A 26,318-nucleotide genomic window follows, 5' to 3' on the forward strand; every position below is an offset into this window, starting at 1 on the left:
TTTGCTCTTCCATACAAATGTAGATTACAACTTTCTCTCACTGATTTCAGCATCAGTTCAGTGATTTATGATACGGTCACAGAAAACAAGTTACACCCATTACCATAACTGTCTCTATCAAACCTGGGGCCCTGAACACTAGCTGCTACTTACCATGTTGAGATGCAGGGCTTTGCTGAAGTCAATCTGGTTGAGCAGCAGCAGCAGCCGGCGCCGCACCTCCTGGGGTTTAAAAAGGAGGCTGTGGCTAGGCTGGACAGAGCTGCAGTGACACAGGAACTCCAAGATTGTAAGGAAAGCCAGGTCCTGGTGAGCCAGATGATTCTCTTCTAATAGGCTTTTTGCACCTGGAGGAAGACAAAGCATGAAAAACTTATCATTAGTGAAGTATAACCTTACCAACCCATGCTCAGCAAGCAAACAGGAAACAGTGGTCAAGAAAAATTCCCTTGGATATTTTTATATTGTAGGAAGAAACCTCAAGCAGATCAGACTAAGAGGGGTGACAATATGCATTGGCCAAATGAACAATAACAACGGTCAAATAAACAAAGTACAATGAAGAATTGTCAAGCATGCAAAACAGATGATGGAACAAGGCATCCTGGTAATTTTGTCTGATGTACTTTATTTAAATATGCATTTAAAAAAAAAAAAAAAAAAAACATTGAAAATCAGCCACTGAATCTTGGTGTGGAAGAGTCTATGCTCACATAATGACAAGCCCATTCACTCATCTTCAACCGCTTATCCGAAATTGGGTCGCAGGGGGCAACAGATCTAGCAGGGGACTCCAGACTTCCCTCTCCCGTGCGACATTGACCACCTCTGACTGGGGGATCCTGAGGTGTTCCCAGGCCAGTGTGGAGATATAATCTCCAGGGTTCTACTTAGGATAAAATTTTAGCATAGTGGTAATGTTGAGGGAGCGAAGCAAGCGGGGGGTGGGGAAGGGGGTTTCCCCCCTTCCGTGGTGCAGAGCTTTTGAAAATTTAAGCTATTTAAATCTATCTAGGGGTACCCAAAGGGGAAAATTGTACTTTTTACACTATGTAGTCTTAATGGATAATTTTCCTATCTTTGCATCTTAGCAGTGCGTTACCTTCACAAAGGACCTTGTCAGAAGATATTCAAACTCAGACGCAACCAGGAATAGAGATAAAAAAAAATGTTTTATTGAAAGATGCACAGAACACCATTTGATTTGTTGTTCAAACTCAAAGAAGACTGTACTGACTATAACGCCTTTTTATGCTATATGTTTGTTTTATGTTTTGTATGTGATGGTGTCTATTTAGATGTTGGAGTCTGCAATAAAGTTTGATGTTTGTCTTCATCTCAAAGCAATTTCTGTCTGCTATTACACAAAGCTCACATCACAAATTTATACTTCTATGAAGTTATGTGTTTGCTCTCTCCTGCTCTGAAAGCACTTTTCACACTTCCAGGCTTATTTACACTCTGAGGAGCGGTCCCTCCCCCTCACTCCATTGATATGATAAATGGTGCTGCAGTGAGAGAGCTGGCCACAGACAGATCCAGTAACATTCACAGCCAAGCTAGTGGAGCAATCCTGATACTCAGACACTCTTTGTTTGAGCATGTGAGATTGTATGAGAGGCCCTCTGTCTGCTCACTTTCAGTGATCGCTGTGTGTAATGGTGCAGGACGCATTTGGAGCAAACAGCCAGGGGGCTATTCATTTCTCGTGATCAGTCACGTCCGTTTCCTCGTGATCCCCGCCGGCTTCCTCACCATCAGGCCCGCTAGTTTTCTCCCGATACGGCCCGTCATTGTGACCAGGCTCGCCAGCTTGGTCACCATCAGATTCATTCAGAGTGGGACTGTCCGATTTCCTCTGTGAAACTGGTCTGAAATATGATGCGATACTACACGTGTCTTTGTTGTTGCTTCTACGCTGTTTCGATGCTGGCATGATGCCAGGGATAATATTGACACAGATCGTGCAGTAGCCAAGAAGACGGTGCGTTACAAGAAGAAAATCGGCATGCAGTGACCTGAGTAGCTGATGCATTGAGGAATAACCCACGCTTACGCTGTATTGAAAATAAGCGTAACGGTCTAAAATTATAGTGTAACAGGCCGTAATGCAAGTTTGCGCTAGCTAGAACCCTGATCTCTCCACCTAATCCTGGGTCTCCTCCCAGGTGGACGTGCCTGGAACACCTCCCTACAAGGCACCCATACCAGATGCCTGACCCACCTCAGCTGACTCCTTTCAACGCGAAGGAGCAGCAGATCTACTCCGAGCTCCCCACGGATGACCGAACTTCTCACCCTATCTCTAAGGGAGACACCAGCCAGCCTGCTAAGGAAGCCCATTTTGGCCGCTTGTACCCGCAATCTAGTTATTTAGTCATGACTAAACCCTCATGATCATAGGTGAGAGTAGGAATGAAGATTGACCAGTAAAAAAAAATTACAGAGATTAGAGTATGCCATAGGTATTAAAGGCACTGCACTGCAGTGGTTTGAATCATATTTATCTAATAGATTACAATTTGTTCATGTAAATGGGGAGTCTTCTTCACGGACTAAGGTTAATTATGGAGTTCCACAAGGTTCTGTGCTACGACCGATTTTAGTCACTTTATACATGATTCCCTTAGGCAGTATTATTAGAAAGCATTGCTTAAATTTTCATTGTTATGCAGATGATACCCAGCTTTATCTATCCATGAAGCCAGAGGACACACACCAATTAGTTAAACTGCAGGAATGTCTTTCAGACATAAAGACATGGATGATCTCTAATTTCCTGCTTTTAAATTCAGATAAAACTGAAGTTATTGTACTTGGCCCCACAAATCTTGTCCTTCAATGTGCATATTAAGCAAATATGTAGGACTGCTTTTTTGCATTTGCACAATATCTCTAAAATTAGAAAGGTCTTGTCTCAGAGTGATGCTGAAAAGCTAATTCATGCATTTATTTCTTCTAGGCTGGACTACTGTAATTCAATTATTATCAGGTTGTCCTAAAAGTTCCCTGAAAAGCCTTCAGTTAATTCCAAATGCTGCAGCTAGAGTACTGACAGGGACTAGAAGGAGAGAGCATATTTCACCCATATTGGCTTCTCTTCATTGGCTCCCTGTTAATTCCACAATAGAATTTAAAATTCTTCTTCTTACTTATAAGGTTTTGAATAATCAGGTCCCATCTTATCTTAGGGACCTCATAGTACCATATCACCCCAATACTCCTCTTGGCTCCTCCTGTGGAACCAGCTCCCAATTCAGATCAGGGAGACAGACACCCTCTCTACTTTTAAGATTAAGCTTAAAACTTTCCTTTTTGCTAAAGCTTATAGTTAGGGCTGGATCAGGTGACCCTGAACCATCCCTTAGTTATGCTGCTATAGACTTAGACTGCTGGGGGGTTCCCATGATGCACTGTTTCTTTTTATTCACCTCTTTTTGCTCTGTATGCACCACTCTGCATTTAATCATTGGTGAATGATCTCTGCTCTCTTCCACAGCATGTCTTTTTCCTGATTCTCTCCCCTCAGCCCCAACCAGTCCCAGCAGAAGACTGCCCCTCCCTGAGCCTGGTTCTGCTGGAGGGAGTTTTTCCTTCCCACTGTCGCCAAGTGCTTGCTCATAGGGGGTCGTTTTAACCGTTGGGGTTTTTCTGTAATTATTGTATGGCTTTTGCCTTACAACATAAAGCGCCTTGGGGCAACTGTTTGTTGTGATTTGGTGCCATATAAATAAAATTGATTTGATTTTAGTAAGATAATATAAGACTTTATTGATCTCACAGTGGAGAAATTCACGTTACGTCAGCTCTTAAGAAAAACACACAAGATGGGTGTGAGTAGAGGAAAATGTGCATCAAACAGTGTGTGCAAGGATAAGCAGTAATAATAATACTTGTAACAATACAATAAATAAGAAAATGAGGTAGAAATAGAATATTATATATATATATATATATATATATATATATATATATATATATATATATATATACACACACACACACAGACACACGGTAGAGCGAATGCAACACCGCCCCTGCTGCGCCAATTCTCCGGCCAATCTCATGTGTCATCGTCCCCTCACTCGTGAACAAGACCCTGAGGTACTTGAACTCTTTCACTTGGGGCAAGACCGTAATCCCTACCCGGAGTAGCCAATCCATCTGTTTCCTGCTAAGAACCATGGTCTCAGATTTAGAGGTGCTGATCCTCATCCCAGCCGCTTCACACTCAGCTGTGAACTGATCCAGTGAGTGCTGGAGGTCACAGGCCGATGAAGCCAACAGGACCACATCATCTGCAAAAAGCAGTGATGAGACCCTGAGCCCACCAAACTGACAACCCTCCTCCCCCCGACTACGCCTCGATATCCTGTCCATGAATATCACAAACAGGATTGGTGACAAGGCGCAGCCCTGGCAGAGGCCAACCCCCACCGGAAACGAGTTCAACTTACTTACATTCCTGGAGTGTTCACATAGACTATCTGTGCAACAAGCTGGACTGGCTTTGGAGCCAGTCCAGTCATTCGGGACCAGTTCTACACAGCTACTATTCAGAGTGTGTTGCTGTATGGCAGCTCTGTGTGGTTCTGTGGCTTCTCAGTGCAGTTGAAGAACAGGATACTGAGGCTCCTCAACATCTGCTCCAAAATTGTGGGCCACTCGGTGGAGAACAAATTCACAGAGCTGTGCAGGAAATAAGCCTTACGACTTGCGGATAAAATCTCTACAGACTCAGCCCATGTTTTGAACAGTCAATATGAGCTTCTTCCTTCTGGGGAACGCTTTAGAGTGCATCGTTACAGCAGGAATAGATACAAGAACTCATTTGTGCCACACTCCATCGCACTTTTAAATCAGAGGGAGACCAAATGAACACACTGTTGCAGACCACACACTACTTTTAAAATGATTTTATGTTGAATGTTTTATGATGAATGTTTGATGTGTGTTCACGTCTTGGGGCTTCGGCAGCTCATGTAAGTCAAATTTCCGTTTTATGGACAATAAGGTTTTATCTTTTCTTATCTTACTGCCGAGCAGCCGAAGACAGCTCTCGCTTTGTGAGTACAGAGATTGGATGGCCCTGAGAAGGGACCCCCTCACTCCATACTCCCACAGTACCTCCCACAGTATCTTCCCGAGTACCTGATCATACACCTTCTCCAAGTCCACAAAACACATGTAGACTGGATGGGCATACTCCCAGGCACCCTCCAGGATCCTTGTGAGAGTAAAGAGCTTGTCAGTTGTTCCTCAACCAGCTCTTAATGACAAGCTAAACTGATAAAATAATAACAACAATAATAATCCAGTAAAATTAGGGTACATGGTGTCATTATGTTTCATCTACCTTAAATTATCTTATCTAATCTTGTCTAAACAATGTATTTGATTTCCAGAAGACCACTTGAAAAAAAAAGTCATGGAAGTATAAATTTAAAACTAAAGGGTGTTTGGATGATACAGTCAGGTCAATAAATACTTGAACAGTGATGATTATAATTCTGTCTGTGTACCACCACATTGGGGTTGAAATATTGGAACTGGCTTCAGATGCCAACGTAATTCACGGATCGGAATTTTCCGATATAACCTGCGGAGTTTTCTGACACAGGAAAACTGTGAAATGTTTGAACCACAAGTGCTGCCTTGCTGCTTGCTCTTTGCTGCAGAGGAGGGGAGGAGAGGGGGTTTCTGAACAGAGGAATGTCTCTCACTGAGACGAAGAGTGCTGTATGTGAGATGCCTCTGTTCAGGTGTTCGGGGACTTTTCTACAATTAGCAGCCAGCTAACAGGCAAGCATCGAGGAGTTCTGTCGCTGACATGTCCCCTGAGCACCGCACAGCCAAGACAGCAATGTGAAATATTTGCAAAGCCATTGTGCAGAGAGGCGGATGCTCCGTCAACAATTGAACCAAACATTTGAGCAAGCGCTACATTAAATAACGCAAGGATTTTTTTAACCAGAGCAGAAAGGTGAAATGTGGCCATATATCTGGGTTGGCCGCTCGTGAGAGGGGCAGCTAATGAGGGGGACGACTGTATCAACATCCACTGACAGTGACAGTTAGATAATATCCACAGTTTCTCCAAAATTATTAGTCCTATCAATGTTCAGTTTTGGCAGCGTTCATCCTTGACCCAAAATACATAAGCATACCAAAGGACAAATGTCAGCTTTCCCCAGTTTGTCTGTAATCAAAGTTATACACACATATGCACACACACAAGCCACTTCATTTTTAAGATATTATGGCAAGCTGCGCGGAAGAACAAAAACAGTGCCAGGGCTTTTTGTTTTTTCTGCATTCTGCCCCCAGCAGGTGCTTTCATTTTTAGACACTCACAAGGGAAGACATCAAATGCACTACACTTCCCACTCATGGTAACGACAACATAACACTTAACTAAATTGACTAAACCAACTGAACTACAAAAACACAATAAATCAATAATAACAACAGCACTGTTAAACTAACATTGACCACAATAACATTTAAAACCCCAAAAACCCGAAATCCCATAGTGCATTGCAGCACAACGCCATTGTTCACTGTTGTTACCTAATATCCCTAATTTCTCCAAAAAATATTCGTCCTATCACCTTTCCATTTTTGCAGCGTTCATCCTTCACCCAAAATACATAAGCATACCAAACGGCAAATGTCAGCTCTCCCCAGTTTCTCTGTGATCAAAGGCATACACAAGCACACATAGGTCACTTGGCTATTAATATATAGATTCAATTGAACTAAATTATTTTAACTCCAGTTGTAATGGTGGCACTTGCAAAGACAAATAAGGTGGCACTCACTATAAAAAGATTGAGAAACACTGTATTAGGGTATTGTACACTCTTAAAAAGATTGAAAATTAAGGGGGGTTTTTTTGTTGTTGTTTTTGCATTTCTAATCGTGAAACAAGGTAAAAGTTTTTCTTACCTGGCCCACAAGACGCATCAGTGTTCTCTTGGGTTTGTTTGTGGGTTCCATTTGTGCTACTGTGAGGCTCTTCGCCATCATCAAACAGGTCGATGTCACCTTGTTGATTTCGGCTCATATCCCAGTCATCATCCATGTCATTGTCTTCATCTATTGCACTGACTCCTCTGGATGAACTACTTAGCTGAAATAAAAAAGAAAAAGAAAGAAAGAAGGCAAACGCACAAACTATGTTAGGACAAAACAAATGTTCAAAGTTGCCAAGAATGGTTATACCATATGTCTTAAGTAAAACTGGCAAAAAGACAGACTGCAATTCAACTTGTTTGCCGCCCCCCAACATTTGATGCGAAAGACACCTGATATTTGTTGCAAATGTTACTGTTATTTACCAACAGTTTGCAGATCTCTGCCAGGTTACTGAGGAGACTTGCAGGGAGAACCATTGTGAACAAACTGGAAGAGACCAGACTAACATCATCCTGCAGAAAGGAAGACAAAGGATTTAATCAGTGATCTTTTCAATTCGTATAAATATTGACTGAGTCACTACCAGACCAACTTTTGTCTGTAGTTCCAAAACAAAGAAAAAGACTCAAAAATTGCTGCATTATGTTGATGATAAAGTGAACTACGATGATTGAGGCTTGTCTCACTTTGTTTCTTCTGCTGATTGACTCCGTGCAGAGCTTCACAGTGGACCTCAGTGTGGTCACTGTTCTTTCTTCAGTCATCTTCACTTTCACACTAGATATAAATCCACTGAAGTCCTGGGCCACAGCCTGGTAACAATACACAAGCAACCCTAAATTCACATTTATGTTTAATGTCAGGAGTAATTTAGGACAGTAGTTCCGAGGCTTTGATATGCTAAACATATCCAGTCCAGCTAATAGGAATAAGCAAATCGAGAAGAAATGCAACAAACATTGGAAATGTTGACTGAGATTAGGAAATCAGCCACAAACTTTGAGGTATGTTATTTATACAATTATACAGTCATACAACTACAGCTGTTATGACATGCTACATCAATTGGCCAGGAGAAAAGATGATGAATAGGAATGGTTAGGGTGTGAAATTGTCAAATGCTGCCGTGTTACAACTACAATATACTGGTGTCACCAACTGAACGGTCCCTCCTATAAATCGGCCCTCCCTGCCTTCACTGTGCATGCATCATTTTGGAGCCTCAGCAGCGTCATTTATGAGCGTCAGCAGTGATTCACCGATTACCACCTCATTTCTACAACCCCTGGCAAAAATTATGGAATCACCAGCCTCGGAGGATGTTCATTCAGTTGTTTAATTTTGTAGAAAAAAAAAGCAGATCACAGACATGACAAAACTAAAGTCATTTCAAATGGCAACATTCTGGCTTTAAGAAACACTATCAGAAATCAGGAAAAAAAATTGTGGCAGTCAGTAACGGTTACTTTTTTAGACCAAGCAGAGGGGAAAAAATATGGAATCACTCAATTTTGAGGAAAAAATTATGGAATCATGAAAAACAAAAGAACGCTCCAACACATCACTAGTATTTTGTTGCACCACCTCTGGCTTTTATAACAGCTTGCAGTCTCTGAGGCATGGACTTAATGAGTGACAAACAGTACTCTTCATCAATCTGGCTCCAACTTTCTCTGATTGCTGTTGCCAGATCAGCTTTGCAGGTTGGAGCCTTGTCATGGACCATTTTCTTCAACTTCCACCAAAGATTTTCAATTGGATTAAGATCCGGACTATTTGCAGGCCATGACATTGACCCTATGTGTCTTTTTGCAAGGAATGTTTTCACAGTTTTTGCTTTATGGCAAGATGCATTATCATCTTGAAAAATGATTTTATCATCCCCAAACATCCTTTCAATTGATGGGATAAGAAAAGTGTCCAAAATATCAACGTAAACTTGTGCATTTATTGATGATGTAATGACAGCCATCTCCCCAGTGCCTTTACGTGACATGCAGTCCCATATCATCAATGACTGTTGAAATTTACATGTTCTCTTCAGGCAGTCATCTTTATAAATCTCACTGGAACGGCACCAAACAAAAGTTCCAGCATCATCACCTTGCCCAATGCAGATTCGAGATTCATCACTGAATATGACTTTCATCCAGTCATCCACAGTCCACGATTGCTTTTCCTTAGCCCATTGTAACCTTGTTTTTTTCTGTTTAAGTGTTAATGATGGCTTTCGTTTAGCTTTTCTGTATGTAAATCCCATTTCCTTTAGGCGGTTTCTTACAGTTCGGTCACAGACGTTGACTCCAGTTTCATCCCATTCGTTCCTCATTTGTTTTGTTGTGCATTTTCGATTTTTGAGACATATTGCTTTAAGTTTTCTGTCTTGACGCTTTGATGTCTTCCTTGGTCTACCAGTATGTTTGCTTTTAACAACCGTCCCATGTTGTTTGTATTTGGTCCAGAGTTTAGACACAGACACTATATGGAGTTCATTCATATGTTTTTACGTCAGACATGCTTGAACCCTCGTGCGCATGCGTGAGTTTTTCCACGCCTGTCAGTGACGTCATTCGCCTGTGAGCACTCCTTGTGGGAGGAGTCATCCAGCCCCTCGTCGGATAAAGTTGCTGAGAGACTGGCGCTTTGTTTGATCAAAATTTTTTCTAAACCTGTGAGGCACATCAAAGTGGACACAGTTCGAAAAATTAAGCTGGTTTTCGGTGAAAATTTTAACGGCTGATGAGAGATTTTGAGGTGATACGGTCGCTTTAAGGACTTCCCACATTGCGAGATGTCGCACAGCGCTCCCAGGCGCCATCGTCAGCCTGTTTCAAGCTGAAAATCTCCACATTTCAGGCTCTATTGATCCAGGACGTCGTGAGAGAACAGAGAAGTTTCAGAAGAAGTCGGTTTCAGCATTTTATCCGGATATTCCACTGTTAAAGGAGATTTTTTTAATGAAAGACGTGCGGACAGGTCCGCGCGTCGGGACGCAGCCGGCGCGGTGCGGCGGCACAGGAAAAACACCTCCGTGTTGATAACCATTTGTAAAATCCAGGAGGCTTTTGATGGCTTTCAGTGGAGTGAGTATATGAGAAATTGTTTAACAGCTGGACATGTTCCAACTTGTCCTTAAGGCTTCCAACGGAGGTGTTTTTCCTGTGGCGGAGCGTCGCAGCGGCTGCGAGCCGACGCTGCAATCCGTCTGCACGTCTTTCATTAAAAAATCTCCTTTAACAGTGGAATATCCAGATAAAATGCTGAAACCGACTTCTTCTGAAACTTCTCTGTTCTCTCACGACGTCCTGGATCAATAGAGCCTGAAATGTGGAGGTTTTCAGCTTGAAACAGGCTGACGACGGCGCCTGGGAGCGCTGCGCGACGTCTCGCTCCGTGGGAAGTCCTTAAAGCGACAGTATCACCTCAAAATCTCACCTCACAGGTTTAGAAAAAATTTTGATCAAACAAAGCACCAGTCTCTCAGCAACTTCTCAGACAAAGGAATTCCGACGAGGGGCAAGGAGTGCTCACAGGCGAATGACGTCACCGACAGGCGTGGAAAAACTCACGCATGCGCACGAGGGTTCAAGCATGTCTGACGTAAAAACATATGAATGAAATCCATATAGTTTTTGAAAAAAATAAAAAGGACCTATACTTTATTGACAGACCTCATATGATGTTCATGTGTAAGAGGAAAAAGAAAACTAAACAGGATTTCTCCCAAACAATAATGCTCACACACAACATCTGTAAAAAGGACTGAGCAGTGCAATATGACTGTCAGCCTCCACAAAACAGAACTCCTTGGTATGTCTGATGAAATAAATGACAAACAATTGTACCTTGGCTTTAGAGAAGAGCTGCGAGCGACATGCCTCCTCCACAGAAAAGAAGCCAGTGGAGATGTGACCTGCTAGAACACCAGTCAGCAGACTGAAACAGCGCACCAGACATTCTGGAGGTGTGAACTGAGACTGCAGAGAGCACATCAAAACAATTTATGACCTTTCTGACAACTATACAGATACTATGTTACATTTGAGCTTTTCACTCACATCAGGAGAGTAGCAGTTGAGTAAATTGTCAGCCACATTAAGCAGAGATTGCTCCATCTTATTTCGAAGACCAGGGACAGCAGCAAATCGACCATCATTTGATACCAACTTGACAGACTCGTTGGGCCTACGGACGTCTGAGGGCACGGTGTTGAAGCTGAACTGCAAGTGCAGACTTTCAAGCTCATCCAGGTCCTCTTTTGCATCGACAGGCACTTGTTCCTGAGACAGGGTACTTCAAATAACGATATTCAAAAACTATTTATTTTGGAAAGACACCGCAGCAAAGACAAAGAAAACATAGTTTTATGGCAGATATAAATGGTTGTGTTTCTCTCGCAGCTCAAATTAAAACAAAAAAAAGTTGCATGTTACAAACTGAATACATGACATGCTGACATTGAAAATTAATCATCATGCATTTTGTTTGGATCATCCTCTTCTAATGGAAACTGTCAAAAATGATTAACAGGCTAATGACCACAGAGATCTGTGTGAAAGGTTCACTGAAATATGCTGACAAACATAAAATAGTCTTGATGTTCCATAAATATATAAGAAAATAATGTTGACAAGAAAGAATTATACAAATATGGTGCGAAACTTTAATCAAGCAAGTCAGTTCAGTTTTCTGTACATTAGTTGTTTAACAAACCAGAATTATTTTTAAATGTATTTCCACTCACCTCTCTACTTCATTAGTACCGAGTAGAAATTTGAGGCCAGCTTTGGTGTCTTTTAAAGTGAGGGAGACCAGGATCATTGCAATGAGATTCAAAGAAAAGTCTCTGCAAACATGATAAATAAAAAGCTCTGTCATAAAATGAGTAAAAACAACAACAAAACAAAAAAATTATTCACACACCTACGGTCAATTTAAAACCCCCAGTTCACCTAACCTGCATATCTTTGGAAGTTGGAGAAAGCAGGAACACCCGGAGGGAACCCACGCAAACATGGTGAGAACATGGAAATTCCACACAGAAAGGACCAGACCGGTGTCACAGACCAAACGGTCCCCGCTAAAAATCGGTCGGCCCTGCCGTCACTGCACATGCGTCATTTCGGAGCTCAACAGCGTCATTTCTGAGCATCACCAGCGTTTTGCTGATTATCACCTCGTTTCTGCTTAAAACTGCACTCCAGTCATCATCTACCTATAATTTACACATAAATTCAGCATTATTTAATAATAAAAGACGGCGGACCAATCAGAGCGCACAGCAGCTGCTGCGGTGCCTATGTCATTTCAGAGTGCCAGTAACGACTCACCACCAATTATCGCCTTGTTTCTGCTTAAAGCTGACTTCAGAATAATTTAAAAGGTTCTACCTTGTCATCTGATGGTTAATAATCACATTAATCTATGTGATCACTTTGGGTGTAGACGTGCTCAGACGTCCTGCTGAGCTCCGAAATGACGCATGTGCAGTGAAGGCAGGGCCGACCAATTTTAGGGGAGGGGGGACCGTTCGGTCAGCAACACCGGAAGTGATCCCAAGACCTTCTTGCTGTGACTCAACAGTGCTAACCTCTAAGCCTAAATTGGAGCAACTTCAACTTGACCCCTGTACAAAATAAAACTGACCGTTGTCACCACTTTTTCTGTTTTTGCCCCTCAACTTTCAGGAATAGATAGTCCAAACTATGAGGTCTGTTAGAAAAGTATCGGACCTTTTTATTTTTTGCAAAAACCTGATGGATTTGAATCACGTGTGCTTGCATGAGCAAACCTTGAACCTTCGTGCGCATGCATGAACTTTTTCACGCCTGTCGATTGCATCTTTTCCTGGTAAGCAGCCTTTGTGTGAAGACGTGTGTAGTGCGCTCGGCGGATTTTCATTTCATGGAAAAAGACGGAACGACTGGAGCAGCGCCGCATCAAACTTTGCCAGAAACTGGGCGACAGCCAGGTGGAAACCATTCGGAAGTTTCAGACGGCTTTCGGTGACGATGCTTTGGGCATCACACAGATTAAGGAGCGGTACAACTGGTTTAAAGACGTCCGCACAACAGTGGAGAGCGAGCCGCGCTCCGGTCGGCCATCAACATGCTGAAATGACCAGATCATTTCCAAAGTGAACGCTGTGGTGATGCGGGACCGTCATGTGACTATCCGAGAAATTGCGGAAGAGGTGGACATCAGCACTTTTTCGGTACATTCCACTGTGACAGAAGATTTGGCCATGAAAAGAGTGGCGGCGAAATTCATGCTGCTGCTAACGGCGGAGCAAAAGCACCTCGTGTTGAAGTCTCACATGTCACATGGAAGTCTCACATGTCACATGGGTGGGCATGTCACATGCTGTGACATGCTGTGACATGCCCACCTCTTCCACAATTTCTCGGATAGTCACACGACTAAAAAGTCACCGAAAGCCGTCTGAATCATCCAAATGGTTTCCACCTGGCTGTCGCCCAGTTTCTGGCAAAATTTGATGTGGCGCTGCTCCAGTTGTTCCGTCTTTTTCCTTGAAATGAAAATCCGCCGAGCGCACTGCACATGTCCTCACACAAAGGCTGCCATTTTGACCCCTGTGTAATTCCTCACTGACCCATACCTGGCTATTGCTGCCACCAGCGATAGCCAGCATACATTTTTGTGAAGGCCATGGTATATTGAGGCTGGATTATAAATGTTGTTTTGTACCCTAGAATGGTACCAACACTCTGCTTGGCCCATGGACTAATTGCTCTGACCTTCCCACCTTCAAATCCGTGCTCAAATCACCCCTTTTCAAAACTGCTTTTGTTTAATAATGTATGGTTTATAGTGGTTTTAGTGTCATATTCTCTTGTAACCTTCTTAGTATCTGAATTTCTTAAAAGGTGCTATCCAAATAAAATGTATTATCATTATTACTAAAACAGCTGAAGTCAAAGTTTAGAAAAAGAAACCAAGAAAGCAATAGAATGTGAACCTGCAAATGATGGGGTGAGGTCGGGAACATTCCTCCATCTCATCGCTCTGATCAGTCATCAGCAGCCAGGCTATCAGAGTCTCCTTTACAGTCATTAGTGCAGATCCTTCTAGGACTCCCAGGCGGTCCCAGTCTGAGTTTGGGATCAGAGTCTTAGGAACAGAAGTCTTCATAAGTGCCTGGGCTAGACACAATACAGCACTCCTGTGTGTACAAATAAAATAAAAATAAACAGTTAAGATGTGCTTGCAGTGTAGACTTACATATTTTGTAGGACATTCTACCACCTCGAAGAATAACTTGAACAATGTGGAGGCAGATACTCACTGGGAGGGTTTGCACACTGAACCAGAGAACAGCTTCCAGAACTCTCTGTCCATACTGATTAGTCCACCACGGACAATGAAGGCAAGAAGACCCAGGCTGAGGGCTTCTGTGTTCGGTGAACTGACCCCTCGCAGTGTCAGAGCCCACACTCGACCCCACAGCCTGCACAGCTCTGTCCCGTGGACCTGAGCCCTCACTGGGGAGCAGGTCTGACATCGGGCTAGCTCTTGAAGGCAGCGCAGTACATATGGTGCGCGCTCTCCTTTTCTCTGTCCTCCTAGGAGCTGGTACAGCACTGACAGCAGTGGCACCAGCTCACTGTCAGGCACCATGGACGGGTATTTAGATGTTAATGCAGCAGTGATCTGGAGCCTGAGAAATAAAAAGAAATGCAGATCACAACAAGGGAAAGAAGCTGGACTTGCAGACTATTGGCTTAATTTTACTGAACACTAATAGCATTATATACCAAGGTATGATGTCAAAGTCACTATGGTGAGGTTGCAGATGGTCCCTGAGGACCTCCCAGTTCAATTCAACGCGTCGACGCTTGCTGGCAGCTCCATGAGTGGGACTGCCCATCTGGGTGCCTATAACAGGACCCTGGCTCACATCCAAACTGTGGGTGTCACCATCCTCACTGAACAGCTACAAACAAGACAATTAGATTGAGGGGTTAACACTGACAAATTAGGCAGTTTTAATGATAAACCAGCTTAAACTACTTAAAAGTGTTTACACCTCCTGAAGTGTTATTTTTAACAAACCATTTTAGATGATTAACTGATGAAAACGCTCTTTTACCTGATGACAGATGTCGGCTGCGAGCTTGATAAGGCTGTTTTTGACGGCTATGTGTCGTGTCCCTGTAGCATACTTCCCTCTGCTGCCTATGTGGCTGATTTCTCTGACAACGGCATCATACAGGTTGTACAGCATACTCTGCCACTTCGTCCAGTCCTCAGCATGAGCACCTAATGAATAACAACCATCAGTACTTTGTGTGTTTTTTGCAACTGACCCCTAAAGTTAAGTTCAAACAAAACAGCAAATTTGTTAGTTTTGTTTTGATTAGTCTGGCATGAATTAAAACCAGCCTTTTTTCTTCTTCTTTGATCCAAAAACATTTTTAAATGAATAAACAGAACTGCTTTTTTATACCACTGCATTATTTTTTTAGGCTTCCTGGTGCTCAAAAAGTACCTGTGTCCTGTGTCTTGGCTCCTTTGGGATGGTGGATGCAAACCTGCAGGTTGAAGAACTTCATAATGTTTTCCCTCAGAGTGGCACTAGGCCTCAAATCTGCCCAGACGTACAGTATAGAAGGCAGAATCTCCTCTCCAAGTCGACAGGCCCTCATACGACAGTTCATGGCAGCAGATTTCAAGAAGATGTTGAGTGCAGAGATGAGGTGTTCCAAAACAGTCAAGTGTTTCTCCTGCCTGGCATGAGTGTTCCATTAAAGAAAACAACAAATGCCTCTTTAAATTCACCATTTAATTCATGCTTTTTTCCTCAAGTAGAACCCCAAATGAGAAAAAGTTAAGTGTCGAAAATGCACATTAAAAAATGCACTGACCTTTATATATATTTTGTCTTCAACTTCATTGCAAACTGAATTAACCCAAGAAATTTCATGATTTCTGTGGCTAGTTTTTGTGGTTCATTGAAGTTTTTTTATATGCATCCATTCCTGCAGTTCAGGCCTGCAAGACATTCCAAAAACATTGGGACGCTAAAGCATTTACTACTTTGTAATGATGACATTCCTTCTCACAACACTTAAAATATGTATTAGCATTGAAGATACCAAGCAATGATGTGTTTCCGGTGGTATTTTGTCCCATTCTTCCTGCAAACACATTTTAAGGTGTGTAACAGTACAGAGTCATCATTGTTGCATGTTTTGTTTCAAATTTCTCAACAGATTCTCTATTGGGGGACAGATCAGGACAGCAGTCCAGGTGTGCAGAATGTGGCTTTGCATTGTTGTATTGACAAATACATCGACATCTATGTCCCTGGAAAAGGTGCCATTTTGAAGACTCTAAAATCTTAATGCATTTTCTGGATTAATACTGCCATCACAGGAGTGAACTGCAAATTACTTTTTGCAAGGGAGCTGAGACAACCCTATACCATGGCAAACACTACCATTTCGACTTGCTGCTGATAACAGCCTGAAATCCTTGACAATCCTTTTCATCTTTGGTCTGAGGCACACAATGTCCATTTCTTCACAAAAAGATCTGATGTCCACTGTGTGATGCTCCAACCTAGACACCTGAAAGCCTGAGAAGTCAATGCCCTTACTTGATAAGGTGTGTGTGTGTGTGTGTGTGGGGGGGGGGGGGGGGGGGGGGGGGGGGCACTAAAGTTTAATGTGCCATTTGTGAATGTTAGTCCATTTTGTAGTGCTTGACAAAGGTTTCCCAAAACAAATCCTTGCCCATGTGTATATATCAGCTACTGATGAATGATGGTACTTAATTTTGTACCATCTGAGGGATTATCAATCATGTGTGTTCAGCTACGGCTTGCATCCTTGCCACATATAGGCACTGAAATTCCTCCAGAGTTCTCAAATCATTTCATGGTGGTGGTTACATACATCTCATAATGCAAATTCTTGGACACATCATCAGTGATAGTACCTGGGGTCATGGGGGGTTTCGGGTCTTTCAACTTCAGACCCCCTCACCCAGGCGACCCGACCGGGAGTGATCAATTCCCGGCCTGTGTCCAAGAAGCCATCGCCCACTGCTTATCCCTCCTGATCCACAGCCACCGTGAGGCTCTCTCTGCAGCCTCGGATGCTGCAGTGATGGCCTTTCTCTTGCGTGCTCCGGTGATGCCCAGGAGGCTGTAGGCCTTGCAGAGTGACTTTCCTGCAAAGCCCCTTCCTCCAACTTCGACGGGAAGGCAACTCGCATGCCACCCCCGTCTGCGGCACTCCTCCACCAGCTCAGCGTACTTCTCCCTCTTCCTCTCACTGGCTTCCTCCATTCTCTCCTCCCAGGGCACTGTAAGCTCCAGCATAATGACCTGCTTGGATGACTCTGAGAACAGGACGATGTCTGGTCTAAGGCTGGTTTCCATGATGTTTTCAGGAAAACGAAGCTGTTTCCCCAGGTCCACCCTTAACTGCCAGTCCTTCGCTGCTCCCAGGAGGCCTGTCTGGGCCTTCGGTCGGGCGGGTGGTTGTTCTCCAGCTCGCACAAATGAGACTTCCAGCCTTAATGGTTTCAAGCTCTTGCTCTGGTCTATGGCAGTATTGATGGACTCAGCAACTGCTTTCAGCACCTGGTCATGGCGCCAGCGATAGCGACCATCCCCCAGTGCTTTAAGGCATTATGCACTTTATAGAAATACCCAAATCTCTAACAATCTTTCTTTGAGGAAAATTCTTTAATATTAAAAATATCTTTACTCCTCAAAGACTCAGCTTTTTTGGTTACTGTTTTTATATTGAATGATGATTACAGTCATCTATTGACATCACGTGTATGAAATCCTTTTTTCTCCCCTCATTACTAGCCCTAAATTGCCCCATTGAAATTTATTTATGAATGTGTTTCAAGCCTGAAATACAAGAATAGATGCATGTGAACAAATGAAATGACGACAACACCACAAAATATGAAGTGTCTTGGGTTCATACTGTCTGCAATGAAATAGAAGTCAAAGAAATCTAAGAATCGCTGTTTTTTTGTTTTTGTTTTTTTGTTTTTTCCATTTTCCATATCATCCCTACTTGTTATGATTTAGGGTTGTAAGAGGGGTGGGAAACAGTGTGCTACAAAGGGCCAAAAATATGGCAGGCTTTCCTCAGTGTACAGTTTTACTGATGAGCTCCTCTCCTCAAGTTAAAGTCCTAAGTAATTCTCTATAAAATCACTGCTTAGGTGATCTGTAACAAGGAAAGCCTGCACCATCTTGGCCCTTTGTGCTGCCCAACCCTGGTTTAGAGAATCAGTAAAAGGGTTCACCTGGCATTAAGCAATGATTTGGAGAAGAAGCTAAATAAACTGTTGTTGAATCCATCTGTCTGCATGGAGCAGCCCTGCACCAGCATGTGGATGACTCTGCTCACCAAAACACGGTTGATGGACTTGGAAGAAGAAGTGAACAAGCCACAGTAAAAGTCCAAAAGAACTACAGATCACAAAAAAGAAAAAATAGGGAGGTCTCAGTGCATGATATCGGGTCACTGATGAGGCAAAGCTTTATTAAGACATTACTGAAAATAAGACGATGACTATAATGTGGTCTAGTGCAAATACAGTACCGATCACATTTAATCACATCACAAGTCAAGTCTAGGAGCATGCAGTGGTGCCGCACTTTGTGGCATCCACATCACCACGGAACCGCCTTGGGTCTTGGATGGTAACAACCCAGGCAAAAAAAAAAAAAAAACTAGAAAACAACTATTTGCCAGCCAAGTGATGCATGGGCATCCTCTTGGCCTCTTCCAGCGACTGAGGTCCTCAACACTCAAGCACCTATGCACTGTTTCATTCATACAGAAACAGGCCACATGGCCAAAATGTCTAAGCTGACACTCTCTCACAATACAAGTGATACTCCTCATCTATGACTTCCTCAGTAAATGCTCATTTAACACACTCATTCACGTGGTACCAAAGGATATTCTGAAAAGACCAAGTACCAAATACATCCAGTCATCACCTTAAGTCACTGATTAGCATCCAAGTCTCACAACTATACAGTACGACAGGAATTATAAAGACCCTCAACACTTGGACTTTCGTTCTCCTGCAAAGATATTAGCATAGTCCAAACACCAATGTGCAGGTACCTCCTGACTCCATAAGCTCTTCCCAGGCATCTCTCAATCTCAAAGGCCAAGGGCCCACAGACATGTATGTCCCTGCCAAGATGAGTGAATGTCTGTACAAGTTCAAATATTTCACCACATACAGATACATTTCTGATGGCCAAATGCAGGCAGCCATTGAAAGTCTGCATCTTAAGCCCTGGTCCCACAGAATAATGAGGGATGAATAATGAGCCATGCAGCATTTTTTTTTTTAACTAATTGTGGGAGAATAGTGGGTGAGAGGCTCTTAGAGGTAGAATATTCGGCTAACAAGGCTTATCTCTGAGCGTGGTGCTAATTTCAAGAAGTTCAAAATTTAGCAACAACAGAGTGGGGCAGTTTGTGGTACTACGAGGACAAACGAGGACTTTAGAGGCATGTCTGTAGTGAGGACGAGGCTTTTTTCCTCTCTCGGTCTCGTGACTGAGGTTGAGAACATATTTGGAACAGCCTAAAAGGTAATTATTTGGAATGTTTATATTGTAATAGCTTGGTAAAACATGTTCATTCCATCTTTATAAGCAGTTGTAAAAGTATGTTTATGATAGATTAGCCATCTTGTTATAATGGATCAGATGAGGCACGCTCTGTGTGCACTGACGCAATGACTCGCACGAGCATTTACGCAGAACGCAAGCGTGGAAAACAGTGATTTTGAAGACAATAACAGACGAACACAAAGTTAAAAGTTGGATCACGGTGTCAAAATGACTGTAAACCACGGAAGAAATAAAGCCAGCGAGAAGCGCAGACGCGACTGTCCAGGAACCCGTGGTGTGGTTCTAGCTGGTCTGGTTATGGATGTGCTTTGTGTTGTGCTGTTTTGTGGGGGAAGTGATCCACGCAGTTGTGGGTGTATATATTAAAGCGGCCACCTCATTGTGGTATCTTTTTTGGTCACAGAGAGCTGGGTGAACATGCAGAATTGCTGCACTTGACTCTGAAACACAGGTGAACTGCAGCCTGGTGCACGGATGCGTACACCGGCGGGACTGTGCAGGAGCAGCTTTTCTGGACTGCATCTTGAATTAATGCTGTGAATTGAAAACCCACACTTTAGAGCATAGGTGTCAAACTGATTCCAGAAAGGGCCAAGATGGTGCAGGTTTTCTTTGTAACCACCAACTTCAGCAAGTGATTTCACTGATGAACTCTTCCCATCTGCTCAAAGTGATGTTCATCAGTGAAATCCCCTGCTGAAGTTGATGGTTACAAAGAAAACCTGCACCCTCTTGGCCCTTTCTGGAATCAGTTTGACACCTATGCTTTAGAGGGACCAGGTGTGGGAAGGGTGGAGGTTTGGACCAAATACATGCCTAAATGTGTGCAAACATCATGTTAAATGGACCATATGTGGCTTGACGTGGGTCATATGCGTTGACATGAGCCATTTGAGGCTGGATGGGGCTCAAACGACAGATGAGCTGTGGCTCATTAGAGGCCGATACCTGGCACATGCAAGGTACAGAGAGGCACACAGAGGCTTCTTCACAGTTCAAATCACTGACAAATCCATACGTGGCTCATTATTCATGGCTTTATTATTTGGTGGGACCAAGGCTTTAGCCATGATTGAGGCCATCGCAAACCCAGAGACTCAAATTCTTCACTGAGCTGCAATAAAAGTGCCCATTCATTCACCAAAGATCACAGCATCATCCAAGAAGACAAGGTAAATAAAGCTTTCCTCACCAACAAACTTTGCTTGTTTCTACAATTCTACCCAACACCCAGTCCATTTAAGCATTGAACAGTGTAGGAGGAACACACATCCCTGAGGCATGCCAGTCTTCACTAGGAAAAACTCAGTCTCTGCCTCCACTCCACACAGCACTCAGTAAATCCATCTGTTAGTAAACTTACTTAGATTTATAACTATAAAGTTACACAGCTGAAATTAGAACTGTAGTTTTTATTTATATAACTGCTTTTACTCATTCAAAATTTTTTTTTTCAGAAAAAAAAAAAAAAAACTTCTTCAAAATACTTGTTTTATGCATTCAGCAGTCCGAAACATTTTCAATTTCTACTGATAAAAATACAAGTACAGTGTTTCCAAAAACTTTGCTTTTACACATTCAAATTTTGTAATGGAATTCAACTTAAAAAAATTAAATAATTCAGGCTTTTAAAAATTAGATTAAAATTTCTAAAATGTGCCCTTTAAGCTCACAGTGAAAATGTAACCTGCAACAGGGAATGGATACATGAACATGTCCAAGTCAATGACTATGTCTTGGACTTCATTTACATCCATCGTTAAGAACAGATAAAGACATTCTTCTTAAGAAGACATGACATTTCGGCAACAGTTTACAAGAAGGCACATGGGCGATGCAAGCCTTGATGTGATCCGTTTTGTTACATAAATATCCTTCGCCACTCCACTCTGCTGTGAAAATGAGTGGTGATGAAATAGACAAAAGCTGCAAGATAGATCATTTCTCCAATCACAGCCACAAAAGCCGATAACGCCTTCAGAATGTCATAGGTGTCTTTCCTCACTAGTCTACTTCTTGCACACAGTCATTCAATTTTTAAGAACTTTATCCTCGAGACAGATTTAACAAATAACACATTGTTTGTATTTCCTAAAGATTGATGTAAATCAGGTCCAAGACATGTTCAAGGAGTTGGAAATATGAGTTTAAATGGCATCATTTTAGAAATTCTAATATAAAAAATGTCATTACAGAAGCAGGGATGGTCGCGAAGTGGTTAATGCGCTTGGTTTCAGTGCAGAAGGTTCCGGGTTCAAATCCCACCCCTGCCACATTTCTCCATGTAATGTGGAGTTGCATCAGGAAGGGCATTCAGAGTAAAACCTGTGCCAATTTAACATGCAGATCCACCTTGGATTTGCTGTGGCGACTCCGAGTGCAAACAAGGGAGCAGCCGAAGGGACTTACTTTACAAAATTCATCCATCCATTTTCTTCCACTTTATCCGGAGTCGGGTCGCGGGGGCAGCAGCTCAAGCAAAGCCGCCCAGACCTCCCAATCCACACACACCTCCCCCAGCTCCTCCGGGGGAACCCCAAGGCGTTCCCAAGCCAGCCGAGAGATGTAATCCTTCCAGCGTGTCCTGGGTCTTCCCCGGGGCCTCCTCCCAATGGGACATGCCTGGAACACCTCTCCAGCGAGGCGTCCAGGGGGCATCCGGAAAAGATGCCCGAGCCACCTCAACTGACTCCTTTCCACATGGAGGAGCAGCGGCTCGACTCCACGCTCCTCCCGAGTGACCGAGCTCCTCACCCTATCTCTAAGGGAGCGCCCAGCCACCCTGCAGAGGAAACTCATCTCGGCCGCTTGTACCCGCGATCTCGTTCTTTCGGTCATGAGCCAAATCTCATGACCATAGGTGAGGATCGGAACGTAGATCGATCGGTAAATCGAGAGCTTTGCCCCCCTACTCAGCTCTCTCTTCACCACGACGGTCCGATACAGCGACCGTATCACTGCAGATGCTGCACCGATCCGTCTATTGATCTCACGCTCCATCCGTCCCTCACTCGTGAACAAGACCCCGAGATACTTAAACTCCTCCACTTGAGGCAAGGACACTCCACCGACCTGAAGAGGGCAAAGCACCTTTTTCCGGTCAAGAACCATGGCCTCGGATTTGGAGGTGCTGATTTTCATCCCGGACGCTTCACACTCGGCTGCAAACCGCCCCAGTGCACGCTGAAGGTCCTGATTTGACGAAGCCAACAGAACCACATCGTCCGCAAACAGCAGGGACGAGATTCTGTGGTTCCCAAACCAGACCCCCTCTACACCATGGCTGCGCCTAGAAATTCTGTCCATAAAAATAATGAACAGAACCGGTGACAAAGGGCAGCCTTGGCAGAGGCCAACGTGCACTGGAAACAGGTTTGATTTACTACCGGCAATGTAAACCAAGCTCCTGCTGCGGTCATACAGAGGCCGGATAGCCCTTAGCAAAGGACCCCGGACCCCGTACTCCCGGAGCACTCCCCACAGGGTGCCCCGAGGGACACAGTTGAACGCCTTCTCCAGATCCACAAAACACATGTGGACTGGTTGGGAGAACTCCCATGAACCCTCGAGCACCCGATGGAGAGTGTAGAGCTGGTCCAGTGTGGTGCGACCAGGACGAAAACCACATTGCTCCTCCTGAATCCGAGGTTCGACCATCTGTCGAATTCTCCTCTCCAGTACTCTGGAATAGACCTTACCGGGGAGGCTGAGGAGTGTGATCCCCCTATAGTTGGAACACACCCTCCGGTCCCCCTTCTTAAACAGAGGGACCACCACCCCGGTCTGCCAATCCAGAGGCACTGTCCCCGATCGCCACGCGATGTTGCAGAGGCGTGTCAGCCAAGACAGTCCCACAACATCCAGAGACTTAAGGTACTCAGGACAGATTTCATACACCCCAGGAGCCTTGCCACCGAGGAGCTTTCTAACCACCTCGGTGACTTCTGCCTGGGTAATGGATGAGTCCGCCTCTGGGTCCCCAGTCTCTGCTTCCTCTTCGGAAGACGTGACGATGGGATTGAGGAGATCCTCGAAGTACTCCTTCCACCGCCCGACAACATCCCCAGTCAGGGTCAACAGCTCCCCACCCGCACCGTAAACAGTGCCGGTGGAGAGCTGCTTCCGCCTCCTGATGCGTCGGACGGTTTGCCAGAATATCTTCGAGGCCGACCGATAGTCCTCTTCCATAGCCTCCCCGAACTCCTCCCAGACCCGAGTTTTTGCCTCTGCGACCGCACGGGCTGCGGCACGCTTGGCCTGCTGGTACCTGTCAGCTGCCTCTGGGGTCCCACCTACCAACAAAGATAAGTAGGACTCCTTCTTCAGCTTGACGGCATCCCTTACTTCCGGTGTCCACCACCGGATTCGGGGATTGCTGCCGCGACAGGCACCAGAGACCTTGCGACCACAGCTATGAGCGGCCGCATCAACAATGGAGGTGGAGAACATGGTCCACTCGGACTCCATGTCTCCAACCTCCCCCGGGACCTGGGAGAAGCTCTCCCGGAGGTGGGAGTTGAAGACCTCCCTGACAGAGGGTTCCGCCAGTCGTTCCCAGCAGACCCTCACGATACGTTTGGGCCTGCCAGGTCTGACCGGTTTCCTCCCCTTCCAGTGGATCCAACTCACCACCAGGTGGTGATCGGTCGACAGCTCTGCCCCTCTCTTTACTCGAGTGTCCGAGACACGTGGCCGAAGGTCAGATGATACGACTACAAAGTCGATCATCGACCTCCGGCTCAGGGTGTCCTGGTGCCACGTGCACTTATGGACACCCTTGTGCTCGAACATGGTGTTCATGATGGACAAACTGTGACTAGCACAGAAGTCCAACAACTGAACACCACTTGGGTTCAGATCGGGGTGGCTATGCTTCCTGATCACCCCCCTCCAGGTCTCACTGTCGCCGCCCACGTGGGCGTTGAAATCCCCCAGGAGAACAATGGAGTCCCCAGTCGGAGTGCTATCTAGTACCCCTCCCAGGGACTCCAGAAAAGTCGGGTACTCTGCACTGCCGTTCGGCCCGTAGGCCGAGACAATGGTGAGAGACCTGTCCCCGACACGAAGGTGTAGGGACGCGACCCTCTCGTTCACCGGAGTGAACTCCAACACTTGACAACTGAGCTGGGGAGCAATAAGCAATGCAACCCCAGCTCTCCGCCGCTCCCCATGGGCAACGCCAGAAAAATGAAGCGTCCAGCCCCTCTCCAGGAGTTGGGTACCAGAGCCCATGCTGTGCATGGAGGTGAGCCCGACTATCTCTAGTCGGTATCTCTCAACCTCCCGCACAAGCTCAGACTCCTTCCCCCCAGCGAGGTGACATTCCACGTCCCAACAGCCAGGGGCTGTGAGCATGGACCGGGCCACCCGCCCTCGACCGCCACCCAATCCTCTCTGCACCCGACCCCCATGGCCCCCTCTGCAGGTGGTGAACCCACAGGAGGGCGGGCCCACGTTGCTCCTTCAGGCTGAGCCCGGCCGGGCCCCATGGGCTAAGGCACGACCACCAGGCGCTCGCGCGCGAGCCCCAACCCCAGGCCTGGCTCCAGGGTGGGACCCCGGTTCCGCCATACCGGGCGACGTCTCGGTCCTTGATCTTTCACTGGTCATGGAGGTTCTGAACTACAAATGTTTCATAATAGCTATTCATAGTTGTTTTTCTCTTGATTCTCAAAATGGCATCACTGTTTCACCTCTACTAGCAATACGGAGGCAGACATTGTTCAACCGTTCTATTACACTCTATCACAACAGATCATTTTAGAAATATTTTTAATAGAAGGCCCACTGACTGCGCCACTGTTGGGGCGTGATGTCACACCAGTACTTGCGGACAGAGAGGATGTCCTTTATTAGGAGGCTGCTATAACTTTCTCCATAGGCTGAACAGCTGTATGAACTCTGCAGTACCTCCATCACATGCTTCATCAGCTCACTGCACTTCAAACGAGGACCCCCTACATAGAGAGAGAGAAAACACAAGTGATAAACTCAAATGACAGAATGCTGAAACATTGTGTGTTTTTCACTCAAAGAAACAAGTCAACTATGTCATGAAGAGTAGAATGACAACTGTTCAAGCAAAATACTCTTAGCTGTATCTTTTTTTGGGGGGGGAGGGGGGGGGCAGAGTCTTCCTTACGTTTGTTAGCACAGCGAATGAAATATTTGATCAGACTACATGTTTCCGCCATCTTCTTCTGCCGTGTGGCTAATGTCGTTGCTGTAACACTAGCTTTACTTGACTGCATGCTTTCCGTCTCCTTCTGGACATAACGCTGCAAAAACCTGAAGAGAAACATCAGAGTATGAGTACAATATACGTGTGCTTTCAAAGGATTAATTAAAGGTGGACAAAGTATCTTTCAAGAAACTAGTATGACTAAGCAAGAATCTGAATGAATACAACTGAAACAAGGTAGACTTGTGCATCGAATGCACTCGCTGGTAATTTATACCATCACGGCATTTAATTATGCAGTAAATCCTCATCTGAGTCTCTCCAACTATCTGTACTCAGAACCATATAATAAATGAAGTACCAGGATTAGAGCTGTAACAGAGTCCAAAACCTTCGGGCCGTGGACCAGTATCAGTCCGTGGGTCATTTGGTACCGGTCCGCAAAGAACACAGTAAATACCTTATGTTATGTTCATTTCTAAGTCTGAATGATTTAATTTTGAAAAATGACCAGATTCTCTCTGTTACATCTGCCTATGACTCATTCTTGATGCATGTCAATTTTGTAGG

The 26,318-nt window shown here is 44.6% G+C and overlaps 1 protein-coding gene across 3 annotated transcripts in view; it reads right to left on the bottom strand.

Moving 5' to 3' along the window:
- The window catches only part of atm (ATM serine/threonine kinase), a 132,250-nt gene that overhangs the window by 92,725 nt on the left and 13,207 nt on the right, over window positions 1–26,318 (bottom strand). For all 3 annotated transcript variants that reach the window (XM_034168086.1, XM_034168084.1, XM_034168085.1), the window contains exons 4-18: window positions 25,710–25,855; window positions 25,360–25,524; window positions 18,214–18,379; window positions 15,428–15,666; window positions 15,029–15,198; window positions 14,694–14,872; window positions 14,225–14,596; window positions 13,898–14,101; window positions 11,663–11,764; window positions 10,977–11,211; window positions 10,764–10,895; window positions 7,605–7,730; window positions 7,341–7,430; window positions 6,949–7,132; window positions 154–347 (exon numbers count right to left, since the gene is read on the bottom strand). In XM_034168086.1, coding sequence (XP_034023977.1) covers window positions 154–347; window positions 6,949–7,132; window positions 7,341–7,430; window positions 7,605–7,730; window positions 10,764–10,895; window positions 10,977–11,211; window positions 11,663–11,764; window positions 13,898–14,101; window positions 14,225–14,596; window positions 14,694–14,872; window positions 15,029–15,198; window positions 15,428–15,666; window positions 18,214–18,379; window positions 25,360–25,524; window positions 25,710–25,855 — 2,704 coding nt within the window. The remainder of the gene's footprint in view (window positions 1–153; window positions 348–6,948; window positions 7,133–7,340; window positions 7,431–7,604; window positions 7,731–10,763; window positions 10,896–10,976; window positions 11,212–11,662; window positions 11,765–13,897; window positions 14,102–14,224; window positions 14,597–14,693; window positions 14,873–15,028; window positions 15,199–15,427; window positions 15,667–18,213; window positions 18,380–25,359; window positions 25,525–25,709; window positions 25,856–26,318) is intronic.

This window comes from Thalassophryne amazonica, chromosome 4 (genome assembly GCF_902500255.1).
Source record: "Thalassophryne amazonica chromosome 4, fThaAma1.1, whole genome shotgun sequence".
Taxonomy (NCBI): Eukaryota; Metazoa; Chordata; class Actinopteri; order Batrachoidiformes; family Batrachoididae; genus Thalassophryne; species Thalassophryne amazonica.